Genomic DNA, 14,526 nt, shown 5'->3' on the forward strand with positions numbered 1-14,526 from the left:
CCTATTTTTTTATCACAAATAGAATGGGTATTTTTATTATACATGTATTTGAATGTGATTAATGAAGTTGTTATAATTTTGATGATATAACATATTTACTGTTACTAGTCTAATGAAAGAAATTCATTAATTTTTAAACTTGATGTCAACAGATGTATACATATACCTCTGATTCAAAAGCTCTGTATACATGTACATATAAAAAAAAGTATGCATATTTTTTCTTAAAACTTTTATATAATTATATGAAAACTTTGTTTGGATGTGATTGGTTGTGACAAGATTTGACTGTATACTATTGTTTCTTTCCATTGTTATTACATGTATTTTCATAAATACAAATCTATTGTCAATTACTGGAACACCTTAATTGCAAAGCTTTGGTGCTTTTTAATATACATGTATATCAAAACCTCATCTGATCCGAAACCTCAATTTTGTTCAAAGAATTTTGTATCATTTATTCTTAAATTTAATCTTTTTGACATACTATACATGCTTAGCTAACACTATGAATTATGATACAAATGTAGTAATTAAGAAAATTTGTAAAGTAATATATAATATTTATGTGTACATGACTATAATGTATGACAACCTATTAGTTTGACACAAAATTATATCTCTCAAAAGTTTCAGATTTCATCATAATTTATGATTTCTTTTATAATTTTTTCTAACTTGACTTATTGTTATATACATGTATGTTTTTTGTGTAGAAGGTACTATATTTTATACAGGCTATGAGGTTTTTAGATCTTCTCAGTTCAGTCAGTCAATGTATTGCTTTCTGCTTAGTTTCTTATGCAGTAGTCATAAACTTTTGAATATTTTCATCTTTTTCTCATAAACTAAATGTTCAATCTTGACCCTTTTCCACACTTTCCCCAACCATTTTTTTTTAATTGTCAAATAACCCCACATGAACTGATATTTCATCTGATCTAGTACATGTTGCTACTTCTCGGTCTCCCAGTGTTTTACAAATTGTGAAATATTTCAAAGGAATACAGTTTAGATCTGCCATTGTCGATCGTCTCTTGAACTATGTACCATAACCAATTGAATAATGCACAGGATGGTATTTTAATCTATAAAAATGCTCTTGGATCCTTAGTTTACATTGCTGATTTAAAAATTCAGATAACTTTTGCTTGATTGATTAGATTTGTATTGCTCTTTTGGTTCTAACTTAAAAGTCACAATATTATCTATTTGAAATATGTTTGTGTATGAAATTATCAGTATTTATGAAGATTGAAATATTTTTTAAAGATTTGTTCGTTGTGATACATATACATGTACAGCTAGTTCATGCATTTTTTCAATGAATAGTGAACAAGTTTTTAATTTAATCCAAACATTTAAAAATATTTTAAATGCTCTCAATGAATGCAAGAGGTACATGTAAGCAGCTAGCATACAATTTTTTGACTGAATTAAATTTCATAATATTAAGTTGATCAGCATCACACAATAGAACGTCTCACTAAAATTGTACCTGTTGTACTGCTGGTCCATAGCCTAAAAATATCCATTTGTATAGCTTTTAGAGTATAATTAAGATATGAGAATATTTATGGTAAATTGTATCATAGCTTACCAGTGTATATAATCTATTAATTTATTGATTTCCAGGTTGATAGAACAGTAAAATGGTGAAATCCATTAAGAATGGCATAAAATTATGACAAAATGGAATGCAAGATAGGCAATCATATATACTACCCATGTTATATATAGTTTTTTTGTTGGTTTTTTTTTTTTTGGAGATAGGGATGTACAAAAGATTTCATGATAAGATAACTTAACAGTTTTAACACTATGCATAAGAATAATTTCTGAGTTTAAATCAGGTATAACATACAATGTATGTCCAAAAGTTGTGCCATTAACATGCATCCATTAACGGTCTCTGAAAGTCATCTGACATACAACCACATCTGGTCATCTAATTCAACTTTTAATTAGATATACTTGTACATCTGTTTGGTTTACAATGTATTTGTCCTCCAATGACAGAAGAAGATTGATTTTCTTCGTTTTTGCCCGTTTTCTGCCAAGTATTACTGTTTCATGTATCTATATCATCCAGTCTGACACCGTATCTTTATCATCCAGTCTGACACCGTATCTTTATCATCCAGTCTGTCACCAGACAAAGTGTGCAATGAATGCTGACCTGCCATATCTTGTACACATATAATAACCATGACACAGAAAAGAATAATGAAAGTTTTAGCCAGCGTTTGTGATATATTACATAACACTTAATTAAGTATTCTTTCGTTTTTGTAGTTATTTATAGCATAAAGATCTAGTTTAATGGCATTTGATATTAAATCAGTTTTTTTGTTTTGTAACCTAATGGCCTCTGTGATTGCATTTTGATTTAATTTGTATAATCATGCTCTATAATTTCATCGAAGAAAAGTTCTTCATTTATATGTAATTGCTTCTACAACCAGATGTACTTTGTTAGAAAATATTGAAATGTTATCAATGGCTCTGAAATTTCAACCACGGTTAAATGTGATAGTTGTGGAAAGGGCACGAAGAAAATGTGTAAAAAAAATGGGAGTTGTTCTAGGAAATATTATGTGTACACTTTGATATATTAAATGTATGTTGAAACTGTTATTGTCAATTAAGGCGTAATTAATAACACTATGTTATTGGTAATTTTTTTTAAAGTTGCCCTGTCATGCTTTATATATATACACCGGTTCTATATTTATGTATAATCTAGCTCTAAAACCAACCAAAAAAACCCCCTTTATATATTAGTATTAATAATTTGTTAACCTTCGAAGGACTTTCCATCCCAAACAGTACCTTTTAATGAGTGTACATGTTGCAGCTTGTCTCAATCTGCAGCAAGATTACTTGTACATTTAATGGACACCTGTATTTTGTAGTTATGTAATTTTTTAGAGTGTTTTTAACAAAATGAATAAGTTCCAATCATTTCTAATTAAGAGAAATATATATGTTTATAGTCCACTCTATTTTTGCTATATATATATAGTTGCTGAAAGTTGACAAATAATTTTTTGGAATTTAAGATGCAATATCCTATCATTATGTCTTAAAAATCAACCTTGAAATATGATTGTAACAAGCAACAATCTAAGCAATTTAATTATTTTTAAATAAAATATTCATTTTATTTCCACACAGCTTGCGAATGTTGCTGATATTGAATCTGTTCTAATGATTCTTTGTGTATAGTTTTACATTTTCAGTACATGTATTTACAAAACTCCATGGCAATCTCCTTATTTTCATTTTTAGTTAGTGTTGAATGACAATTTTTTTCTAAGTTTATGTGATAAAGTGAGACCATGTCAGTTAGTTCCATTTTTAAAGTTTTGTTGCATGTTAATTTTGTTAGTGAATGTTTCTGTTGATTATGAATTGATTACTAGAAATAAACTTATTATTAATATGGATTTTATTTGTTAAATCTCGGAATCCATCTAAATATGAGAGGCCCAGGGGCCACATTGCTCACCTGATTAACATCAGTCCTAACTCTAATCAGTTAATCAGCAGTGTTAGGACAGCTAGGCTACCCAGTCTAATACAAATAGTAGAATATTAGTGCACAGTCAATCTATTTGTTTAAGCTGATTACAAGCCATCAAACAACTTCTAAACAAAATTATTCCAGCTTATTCTTTCTAGTTAATTATAATTAATTCAATTTGATAATTCAATTTGAGCATCTTCCAAAAAAAATCATTTAACTTGAGAAAATATATTTTGCAACATTATAATGTAAATGTTTCCTCCAATGTAGAGGAATAATAGACTGGTTCCCTGTAATTTTTTACAGGTCGCTTGCACTCGTAATCAAAGACAGCAAACTGGCTAGTCTATTGTTTGAATATTCCAATGAAAATTTTGTTCCCGATTTTAATTTGGCTTCAGTATATTAGAAAAATAAATGTGTTTCTAAAATTTCTAACCTTATAATGTATTTACTTGGAACAGATATTAATAACACTAAAAATTCATCATTACAAACCTAATTTACAAAATTCTTCAGTCCTGTATCCTTATCTACCATCCCCAGTTACTAGCTGTTTTCTTCAGAAGAATTTCTTCTAAATATAATTCACCCCCCCCCCCCCACTCCACCTCATGATGACCAACAGGGGAAAAGGCAATACTTAAAAACTTGGAATTTAATAGCTTAGTTCTAATCCATTTTCACAAACAATGTAGCCTATTAATTCTTCAAACGAATTATTTAACTTTGAAGCCATTAGAACCCCTTCCTGACCCTCTGGAGTCATGATTTGAATAACTTTATACATGTATCTACCTTATATCATAAAGCTAATGTAAAAGTTTGGTTATTACAGGCTATTTGGTTCTGAAGAAGATTTTTTTTTAAATTTCCTCATCGTAACTTCACTCTTTCTTAATTATCTCCCCTTTGAAGGGGAACTACCCCTTTGTTTGAAGAAACTAAAATGCCCTGCCCCAAAGGATACTTTGTGCCAAGTTTGGTATAAATTATCCCCGTGGTTCTGGAGAATTTAAACCCTATTTTCACTCTTTTCCAATTATCCCCCCTTGGTAGAGGAACTGGACCTTCGTTTAAAAAACATGAAAGCCCTTCCCTCAAGGATGCTTTGGACCAAGTTTGGTTGAAATTGGCGATCCTGAATTTTTTTTTCTAAACATTGAACCCTATTTTCACTCTTTTCTAATTATCATAGCCCTTCATTTGAGCAAACATAAAAGCCCTTTCCTCATCGATGTTTGTGTTAAGTTTGATTAAAACTGTTTCTGGAGAAGATTTTTAAAACAACCAACCATATTTTCAAAGCCATTCAATTCAACCAAGATGCTTTGTGCCAGTTTGGTTGAAATTGGCCCAGTGGTTCTGGAGCAGATTTTTAAAGCACCCAACCCTATTTTTATTCTTTCTTAATTATCTCCCCTTTGAAGGGCCCTTTATTTGAACAAACTTAAAATCCCTTTCACCAAGAATGCCCTGTGTCAAGTTTGGTTGAAAATGGCAGATTAGTTCTGGAGAAGAAAATGAAAATGTGAAAAGTTTAATAACAACAGAAACGACAGACAATGGACAAATTTTGATCAGAAAAGCTCACTTGAGCCTTTGGCTCAGGTAAGCTAACGAGTACATCCTGTCCTACAAGTGGAATCTGCCAGGATATTTGTACTTGTATTCAATAAGTATGATGAAACTTAAAGAAGTTGGCAAAGAACCATTTTTAACCAAATCAGATCTACTTCTATGACAAAATGGGTAGTAGTCTTAATTTGCTTAGTGTTTTTGAATGCAAAGTTTATTGCATGTTTAAAGTGAATCTAATGCACAGCAATATACTATGATTCTTTCAATAATTTTAAGGGAAGAGCATTTTTAAAACATGTATATATTTGTTAATTAGGGTCTTGCCTTGCAGGTGCACTGAAATAATCTGTCAGTCTGCCCGTCTAGCATTACTTATAACAGCATATTTTTTTTCTCTTCTTGATGCAATATGGCTATTTTTTTTTTACCCATACTGCCTTTGGGTAAAGTGTTTGAAATGATCTTAGGCTAAATTTCAAAGTCAGAGGTTTCGGTCAAAGCAAAGTGAGTCTCTGTTATGCTTTACATCCTCATGTTGTGTATTAAATAAAGCTGGGCCCTTTGAGATGGTCACCATCTCTTATGACGTATAGTTTGTACATGTATAATATACTAGTATCTAGAACCTCCTCCACTTCTACACGAAGATGTCTGCAAGGATTTGAAAAAAACTTTGCAATCACTATGTTATATTTTATTCAAAACAGCCTAATGTAAACCAGAACTACTGGTAACACTGAAACAGCAAATGAAAATCTCTGCATTGTTTCAAGTTTACACAAACTAAAGCCAATTAAAATTGCATGAACATAATAATGGAACGCCATTTTCTTGATACGATCAGAAACAAAAGCATGTGAGATTCAACCCAAAATGGCATGTATGAAAACAGTTTCATTCTATATGTTAGACACATATTGGCAAGTATGTGTACAAAACAAGCATATATTTTATTAATTAATTTCAAATATCCTTGTTTCAAAATATATATAAAAAAAAATGAAATTTCAAATCATTTACATTTAAGATAATTTTCATATTTCTGTACAAGTAATTTTCTCCTCTCCAATTCTACAGAAAAATCTGAATATAATTTAAGAGTCACTGGTAAAAGTTGCTGCACTTTTCTGACACAAATAAAAAAGATCTCTTTCCTTTTAAGAAAAGCAAAAAATAGCATTGATCGAAATAAAATTATGTCCACTTTCTTGTGTGACAAATATCAGAAGTTATACATTTCAGCATTTATAATCATCTCTACCACTTACAGTACTGTTTTTTGTTTGCTAACTCATGTGCACATTAATAAATCGTGATAATAATAAACACATATAGAAGCTTGGCTTCAAATACAATAATCATTGTTTCTGATATCTTGCTACCATTTATTGACTAGTTTTCCACATCAAGTTACATGAATTTTGGGACACTGAACTTAGCAATTCTATAAATATGTGACTATGTGATTTAGCACTTCCATGTTTAAAACAAGCATTCATGTACATTACAAAGAACATCAATTGAACAAAATTTGTAGAGCAAACTGAGCAATGGTCTTGTACATTGTACTTATGAAAGAGATAGATAAAATGAAAAATATAAATCCGGATGCAAAACCCAACAGATCTTCAATAAATATAGAATGATATGTTTTAAACAAATAAAGTACACTACATTAGAAAATAAGAGATCTAAAGTTCTTGCTAAAAATATATATGGCAAGAGGAAATGTTCAAACTTGATAGAAGCTTAAAGCAACCAAAATCCAACTGTGAAAAATAAAAATGAACACAATGGAGACTGAAAAAAAAATATTCTGTATATACATAAAACAAAAAAATTTGTTCATCTATTTAATAATCATGAATATGAGGCTGAAATCTTTGTTAATATTAATGTAAGGGACCATGTGAAAATAAGGACTAATTGAGGAGCAGTGAGGACTTGAGTGCATTAAGCAGGAATGGAATTCAAGTTGAGGACCTCATGAGGATTAGAGCAGGCTGCAACATTTCTGCTGTTAACTCAGCTGGAAAACTGTTGATCGTGTTGACTATTCCACTTGTCAAATTCAGAAACCTACAGGAAATACAGGAAATGAACTTAATTAAACACTAAATTGCTTGTTGTCAGTAGCAATGTTTACATGTATGGTACATATAAAACATTAATGACTGTACACTATATAATATCAAATCATTCAAAGTAGAATATTTATATTCAGTGTATATTTCCCCTTATGTTTACATTGGAAATCTAAGATGTTCAATTTCCTGTGAATACACTTACTAGCCTTTTCACGGCGCATGAGGACAAATACATGTATATAAAACGTCATCATGCATTATGAATACATTTATTATTGTAAAATTGAACAACACGTTCAACTTAACAATGTGAAATGTACGTATGAAAAATAATCGTTAAATTGAATCTATTCGTTAGTAAAAAAGATTTTTCTCGACAAAGTTTCTGGCACTATTATTTTTAGTCGCAGTATTCAATTCATCTGCACACCCTTGGTGTGTTTTAAGACTGACAACATCCAAAAATAGGCATTCAATGCTCAATTGTCTTTGAATGTACATGTATAACAACTTTGTGTTAACTATTTTATCATACATCTTGACATGAAAAAAATTAACTTCAAAATCATTGTTTTAATATAGTAATCTTTAAGCTTTGATCTTGACTTCTGACCTAGCAATGAGTTGAATTTCAAAGATTTGTGTCATCTTAGACTTTGACTGCTGAGTTCATTCAAGAATGCTACTGTGTCTAATCAGATAAAGTTGAATCAGACACAGTCTTTTTAACAGTAACATTTTATCAACATGCGGCTGTCATCAGCTTTACTGACCATTCTCTCTGTTCAGGGTACAACTGTTTCTTGCCAGACTCTGATTCCTGACTAAGTGTGGTTTTGATGGATTTGAAGTTTTCCTCTATACTTTTTTTGTAAGGATCTAATAATGGGTGTCCAACATTGTTCAAAGATTGCTGAAAAAAAAAAATTCATTTGGTATAATTTTAAAGAGACAATTAGATGTAAATCTATATACAACTGTAATTAAGAATAGATTTATACAACTATCCTTTTTTAACAAACATGTATCAAAGAGAAGCAGATTTACAAAATTATGCAATTTAATTTTTAAATCATATCAGGGTTTTGATTTAAATTGTAAATATTGTTGACAAATACAAGTAGACGGCTATCAAGAAAATTTAGTAAAGCATGTACATATCCTACTGATTTTATGTGAAACTGACAAATCATTTTCCACCAAACTTGACTTACATAGAGTATTGCCATTTGATGCGCTATATATTTGTGGTCAGATAAATTAGATAAATCTGAGTTGATCTGGCGGGACAGGCCTGACAGATTCTGAAGGGCGGAGAGATCTGTGTAGTAGTTGTCCATTCCCTCGGACCGCTGGTTCAAGTTAAAATGACTGGGATTTTCCATGTAGGCTGCAGCTCGAGGGAAAAGGATATCAAAACGCTTGGTGACAATGTATTGCTGTGGGAAAGAAAATGCTTCAGTTGAGTAATTTTTTTATCATTCTTAAAATGTTAAAACTTAAGTTGTTCTAGATGTACAAATTAATACTGTAAAACGAGAAAATATGGCGCACTACAAATTTTAGCGCCTTTGGCGCAACTGCCTCTGAGCGCTAAAATTAGTAGTGCGCCAACGATTTTCCATATGTATTAAATTTCTTCAAGTTGCAAAACAATAACGTCAGTCCCTTTTTAAGGCTATATAGAAGTGTTCATTTAAATATCAGATGCTGTCGGTTCTGTTTGTTTAAACAATTACACAGGTAAACGGTATGGGTTATCGGGTATAAGTGCCCAAACATGGATTAATTAATTCAGTTTCAATTTCATTTTAATATCTCTCATTAGCACCTTGAAAATTGGGCTTCTCCCCATGCCACTTTCATTTAGCGCCTCGAGGTGAAAATGTGATTAAGCGTGGCGATCGTTAATGCTGACAAACATGTTGATCATAATTTCTTTGATCTCTGATTAGTGGATATAAAGATAACAAGACGATACCTATTTTTGTGTTTTTTAATGTAAAATTACTGTGAAAAAGATTCTCTCATGGTGATCGAAACTCATGGTAAATGTAGCATTCGATTTCACTTTTAGTTTCGGGACTCTTCTAGTGTTATCCAAGTCGACACGTTAAATTCAAAGTCCGATAGCTCAAATTTGTTTACCAACAAAAATTACACATCATCGCCAATAAATGAGGCTTTCATATCTATCTACTGACGATTTACACAAAAGTAAGTGTATTGTTCTCAACGACAGTTTACCGTGCATGCGAGATAGAAATCAAAGTCGTTGTGTTCACCTTCTTGAGTGAACAGAGAACTAAATTTTGGGCGTGATCGTTTATCAAACAACATTTTTTAAATTCTTTTTTAAAGAAAACATGCATGCGCTAAAATATAATTGCGCTAATGTACTGGCACTTGCGTTTGCGCTAAAATACGTATGCGCCAAATTTTCTCGTTTTACAGTACACGGTATATTTAAGGGGGGGTTTGAAACACAAGACCTAATAATTCTGAGAAAACCTAAATTATTCTGTTTGATATTTTTCATTTATACAATAATCATAATTGAAGGTTCATTTACAAAGTTTGCTAGAGCCTAAAAATTGTAGATGTCATATTGGTAGACACCACTATAATTAACAAATAAGAGTATACAGTCTTAGAGAGAGGACAGCACTAGGGCTGGGACGATACTGCACCTAGCCGATCCGATACATATCACGATACCTGAGATGCGATACGATACGTATCACGATACATTGCATATTCAATTAATACATGAAAGAGTGTTTTTGAATTTATTCAATTTGCAACAAATTAGAAAAATACAACAACAGTAAATTCATAATTTCAACAGTTTAACTAACTTAAGTTACTTGACTAGAATAACAAAATGAATTTCCTGAGCTTCACAACTGCAAACTATTTTACAGGTTCTTTTTTAGAAAAATGAGCCTATCAACATTTTCAGCACTCAGTGCACTCCTTGTGGCAGTGACTATGTCCCCCGCTGTGCTGAATACCCTTTCACTTGGCACACTGGTTGATGGAATTCCTAGTAGGTTTTTAGCCAGCCTAGCCAGTAGTGGAAAGTGGGATTCATTTGTCTTCCACCACAATAGGGGATTGGCATTTAAAGGGATGGAGGATTGTTTCTTAAAGTTTTCAAGTTCTGATTTTACTCTCTGTGCCATTGTTTTTCCAGGGGTGGCAGAAACAATATACACATCTCCAAGAAGCTGTTCTATTGCTGATTTCTTAATTTTCTTTGCTGGTGGTGGACACTCTAGATCACATTCAGCCGGAGCATCTACATGTAAAATACAGATCAAATAACATCTAGGAAAACATTGTGTCTTCTACTATCACTAACCAATCATCAAATTGTTAACAATGAATCAAATAAAGGAGAATGATGAAATATTGTAATTTATTTGAAATTAGTTCACTGATGAAATTAATCAGAAAATTTACCTTCACTCTGATTCAGTGTTGGGAAATCTGGTAAATTGTTGTTCAGAAAAGAGGGCAATGCCTGAGCGTCTGTAGTTTCTGTACCTGGTTCTAGTGGTTCAATCTTGACCTACAAATAAATGAACAAATTTACACTTTAATGATCACATGTACTTTTTTCCAGATCTTATTTGAGAGATTAAACTATTTAGTATTATCCTCATCTGTTAAATGCCAACAGTTTTTCTCTATTTATTTTTTTATCTTAATCAAAAAAGAAAAAAAAACACAAATTAGAGTCCAATTCACTCAATAATTTCTTGGTACATGTACTTACTTTTTCAGGCCCATCTCCTAGGAGAAGTACTTTTCTCTCAATGTTTCCATAAACTTCATCTTTCTCATTTTGTTCAAGTCTAGGAAGACATTTGAAGCGAGGATCTAACGCCGCACAAAGCAATAAAAATTCTGCTGTGTCTTCTTCTGTGTATCGCTTTGATAGATTTTCTCTTATGGCTTGTTTCACCTCTCTCACAAGATTTGAATCCTGCACATTTTCTGCCATATTTTCTAGAATAACTGCTTTCATTGGATAAATTAAAGAGACTGTGGGTGAATGCTCTGCACACATGATATTAGTGACAGTTTTTAATGGTTCCAAGACTTTCAAGACATGTTCAGCTTCAGATATGTCATCACATGACAGGGTGACTACATCTCGAATGTTCTTTTTTATTTCTGGAGAAGAGAGAGCTGCATGGATTGCTGGTTCCTGTTCAAGATATCTCTGAATCATCTCGTAGCTGCTATTCCATCTTGTCTGGACATCCTGGACTAATTTGTGAATGGGTAAACTCAGCTGTTGTTGCTTTGATTTAAGCACAGCAGTTGCTGTCGTAGAGCGATGAAAATAGCTTACAACTTTACGTATCCTGCCAAGCAGCCTGCCCAGTGCAGAAACTTTCAGTCCCCTTTGACATGCCAAATTAACTGTGTGAGCAAAACAGCCTATGTGAGGATGTAGATCAGCTGTTTTGGCTGCAATTTCCATGTTGGATGCATTGTCTGTCACTAGTGCTACTTCATGTTCTGTTGGCAATTTCCATTCTGTGAGTGCTTCTTTCAGTACATTGCCTATGTTCACTCCAGTGTGGGAGACATCTAAATGTCTTGTCTGCAGTACATAGGACTTCATTTTCCAATCAGACTGCATAAAATGCACAGTAATCGTGACATAACTTTCACATGCTCTGGAGGTCCATGAATCAGTGGTTAATGCAACAGACTCTGTTTCTTTGAGTTCAGCAATTATTTTGTCTTTTACTTCGCTATACAATTGAGGGATAACTTTCTCTGAAAAGTATTTTCTTGTAGGTAAAGAGTATCTTGGGTCCAACTCTCTGACGAACTCACGAAAATGCAAGTTATCGACGATAGACAGTGGCCTCAAATCTTTAGCAATAAACACGCCAACTTTTCTGTTCAACGTTTTTGCCTTCTGAGAGTCGAATGAACACTTTGTGGAATTTAATTCTGTAAGACGTAATTGTCCACTTACTGTTCGTCGCTGTGACGCATCGATCTTCACTTTCTCTGCCTCACTATCAGTATCGCTAGTAACGGAACGAGATGAAGATGAAACAGACATGTGGTGTCTGTCGATGTGTTTCTGCATATTCGTAGTGTTTCCATTGTACTTTAAATGCGCATTACACAATTTACACACAACCTTTGATTTATCTGTACTGCGTGCCCCGTTATTTTCATAAACGGGCAACCCAAACGTCTCCCATACTCCAGATTTACTGCCTAACGGTTTTGTTAACTTGATGTAATCTTCCGACGCCATATTTGTACTTTCGTATTTGACGCGCGGACTAAAAAAAACCGATTTACAAAGCTCGGATATTTTTGGAAAATTTAAAAAAACGTTAGCTTTGGTATCGCGATACTAATGATACGTGTATCGATCCATGGATCGTCAAAATGAATACCGCGATGCACCGGTGCACCGGTGGATCGTCCCATCCCTAGACAGCACTCATCTACATTGTACAGTCATTCTTCAGTAGATGTTTTAACAGTAGTATTATACATAAATGTCTGTGTACAAAACATCACTCTGCACAGATCATAGAAAATTTGTGCTTGGTATGAAAATTTTAGGATACCTGCAAACTTGTGTTTACACTGCCTGACCTCAGCATCAACTGCTGCATCCTGTCACAAACCACAGAGGCTGAAACAAAGGAATGTACGTCAGACCAGTCTAAGAACTGTAAAAAATATTTTTTTCAAGGATTTTATTAATGAGTGGAACATGGAATACGTACCTTTGTTTGTAAAATCACTGCTTACTTTCCCATGTTCAATCTTTTCTTGTTTGTGCTGAAAAAATGAAATACATTAGTGAAAATTTTTAACAATAATCTATAAAACAAATTAAGTGATGTTTTGGTGTTATCCTATACTTATATGTAGAAAATAAAAGAGAAAAATTACAGATGGTTATCTTTTAACACTACTTAAATGACAAGATTATTTTGTCAATTCTATTATAGGAATTTCTTTGCATTGATAACCAGAATATCCTGCAAAGATTCAACAAACCACAAAACAGTATATCATCTATAGGCATAGAGAGTACTACCTTTGAAAGTTCTTTCTGACATATCATGTCTAGCTGTGAACATAGAGACATGAGCTCAACATCTAGGTCAAGATTCTGAGTGGAGCTACCCAAAAGTGGCTCATGGAGACGCACGTCAACTGAAACAAAATTTGCCCTTTACTTAATTTTTTTTTTAAGATTTTACATATTTTACTTAAATATTAAATAATTCATTAGATGAATCATAGAAATAACTGCATTAGGGTTGACATGGTTGATGAGCATGTGTACACTTTTTAATTTTTCTGTTTTATGCATATCTGACAAATCTGAAATAGCTGTCGTGAAAATAAAACACGATACTACCTTTAAAAGATGGATCATATAATAAAGGGACCACCAAAGGTTCCGTTGCAGCAACACTCATGGTGTTAACGTACTAAGCTTCTGCTTCTGAAATGAAAATAGGGAATATAATATCGGAATGAAACATAAATTTTCTGTATCTTGAGCCCGATGCTCTTATAATCTGGTACCCTTGTAAGAAATCACCATGATCACGTAAAAAGTTTGTATCTTAATGTTTTTTTTATTATTCATAAAATGGAGATGTACCGGGACGTATATACTATTAGTATATACGTCCCTGATATGCACAAGTATAAATCTTGATCAGATTTGTTTCTGGGTTTTGTTTTTTTTTTTTTGGGGGGGGGGGGGGTGGTAAAAAAGGGAGGGGATATGGCGATATGGTACGTGGTGGTAGTGGAGAAGGGGGTTCCTTAACAAACATGTCCGTACAGTCCAAGAAAAATTGAATTCCAAATTACATGTGTACTTTGCTACAAGATATATATGCAATGATTTACAATATACCAAATTTAAGAGTTGCAGTATCTCCTATAATTGTTATTTTATCATATGGTCAATCTTTCCACGACTTAAGGCACTTATACAGTGATATACAGGCACATAAATCCAAACTGCCCAATTCCGGTTTTAAACAGTTAACAGAAAAAAGAACCTAAATGTATTTATAATAAAGTCAAAACTAACTAATTAAGAGCCAAAAGGTTTAAATAATTGAATCGGTATATTGATTATTGTTAGATGTGCTTATCAATCTAAAGAATTATTGACGCGTTGTCGCAGAGAATTGGATCGAGCGACCAGCGTCAATCAATCGATACGGGGGTTTAAATGCTAGAGTACACTTATAGAGCCAAAAAACATGTCCAGACTCATATTACTCGGAATCTGTATAGATAATC

The 14,526-nt window shown here is 32.6% G+C and overlaps 2 protein-coding genes across 2 annotated transcripts; both read right to left on the reverse strand.

Annotated features, from left to right (window-relative positions):
* Positions 1 to 5,803: 5,803 nt before the first annotated feature.
* LOC105347970 (uncharacterized) lies at positions 5,804 to 13,786 on the reverse strand. Its single transcript, XM_011457241.4, has 7 exons — positions 13,622 to 13,786; positions 13,295 to 13,413; positions 12,978 to 13,032; positions 12,816 to 12,883; positions 8,415 to 8,639; positions 7,974 to 8,113; positions 5,804 to 7,192 (listed from the first exon to the last, which is right to left on the reverse strand). The coding sequence occupies exons 1-7, from the start codon at positions 13,680 to 13,682 to the stop codon at positions 7,084 to 7,086; spliced, it is 777 nt and encodes a 258-aa protein (XP_011455543.2). The 5' UTR covers positions 13,683 to 13,786; the 3' UTR covers positions 5,804 to 7,083.
* LOC136270491 (E3 SUMO-protein ligase ZBED1-like) lies at positions 9,886 to 12,671 on the reverse strand. The gene is made up of 3 exons (XM_066068006.1): positions 10,982 to 12,671; positions 10,666 to 10,774; positions 9,886 to 10,501 (listed from the first exon to the last, which is right to left on the reverse strand). The coding sequence occupies exons 1-3, from the start codon at positions 12,491 to 12,493 to the stop codon at positions 10,119 to 10,121; spliced, it is 2,004 nt and encodes a 667-aa protein (XP_065924078.1). The 5' UTR covers positions 12,494 to 12,671; the 3' UTR covers positions 9,886 to 10,118.
* Positions 13,787 to 14,526: the final 740 nt, after the last annotated feature.

This window comes from Magallana gigas, chromosome 8 (assembly GCF_963853765.1).
Source record: "Magallana gigas chromosome 8, xbMagGiga1.1, whole genome shotgun sequence".
NCBI classification, from domain to species: Eukaryota; Metazoa; Mollusca; class Bivalvia; order Ostreida; family Ostreidae; genus Magallana; species Magallana gigas.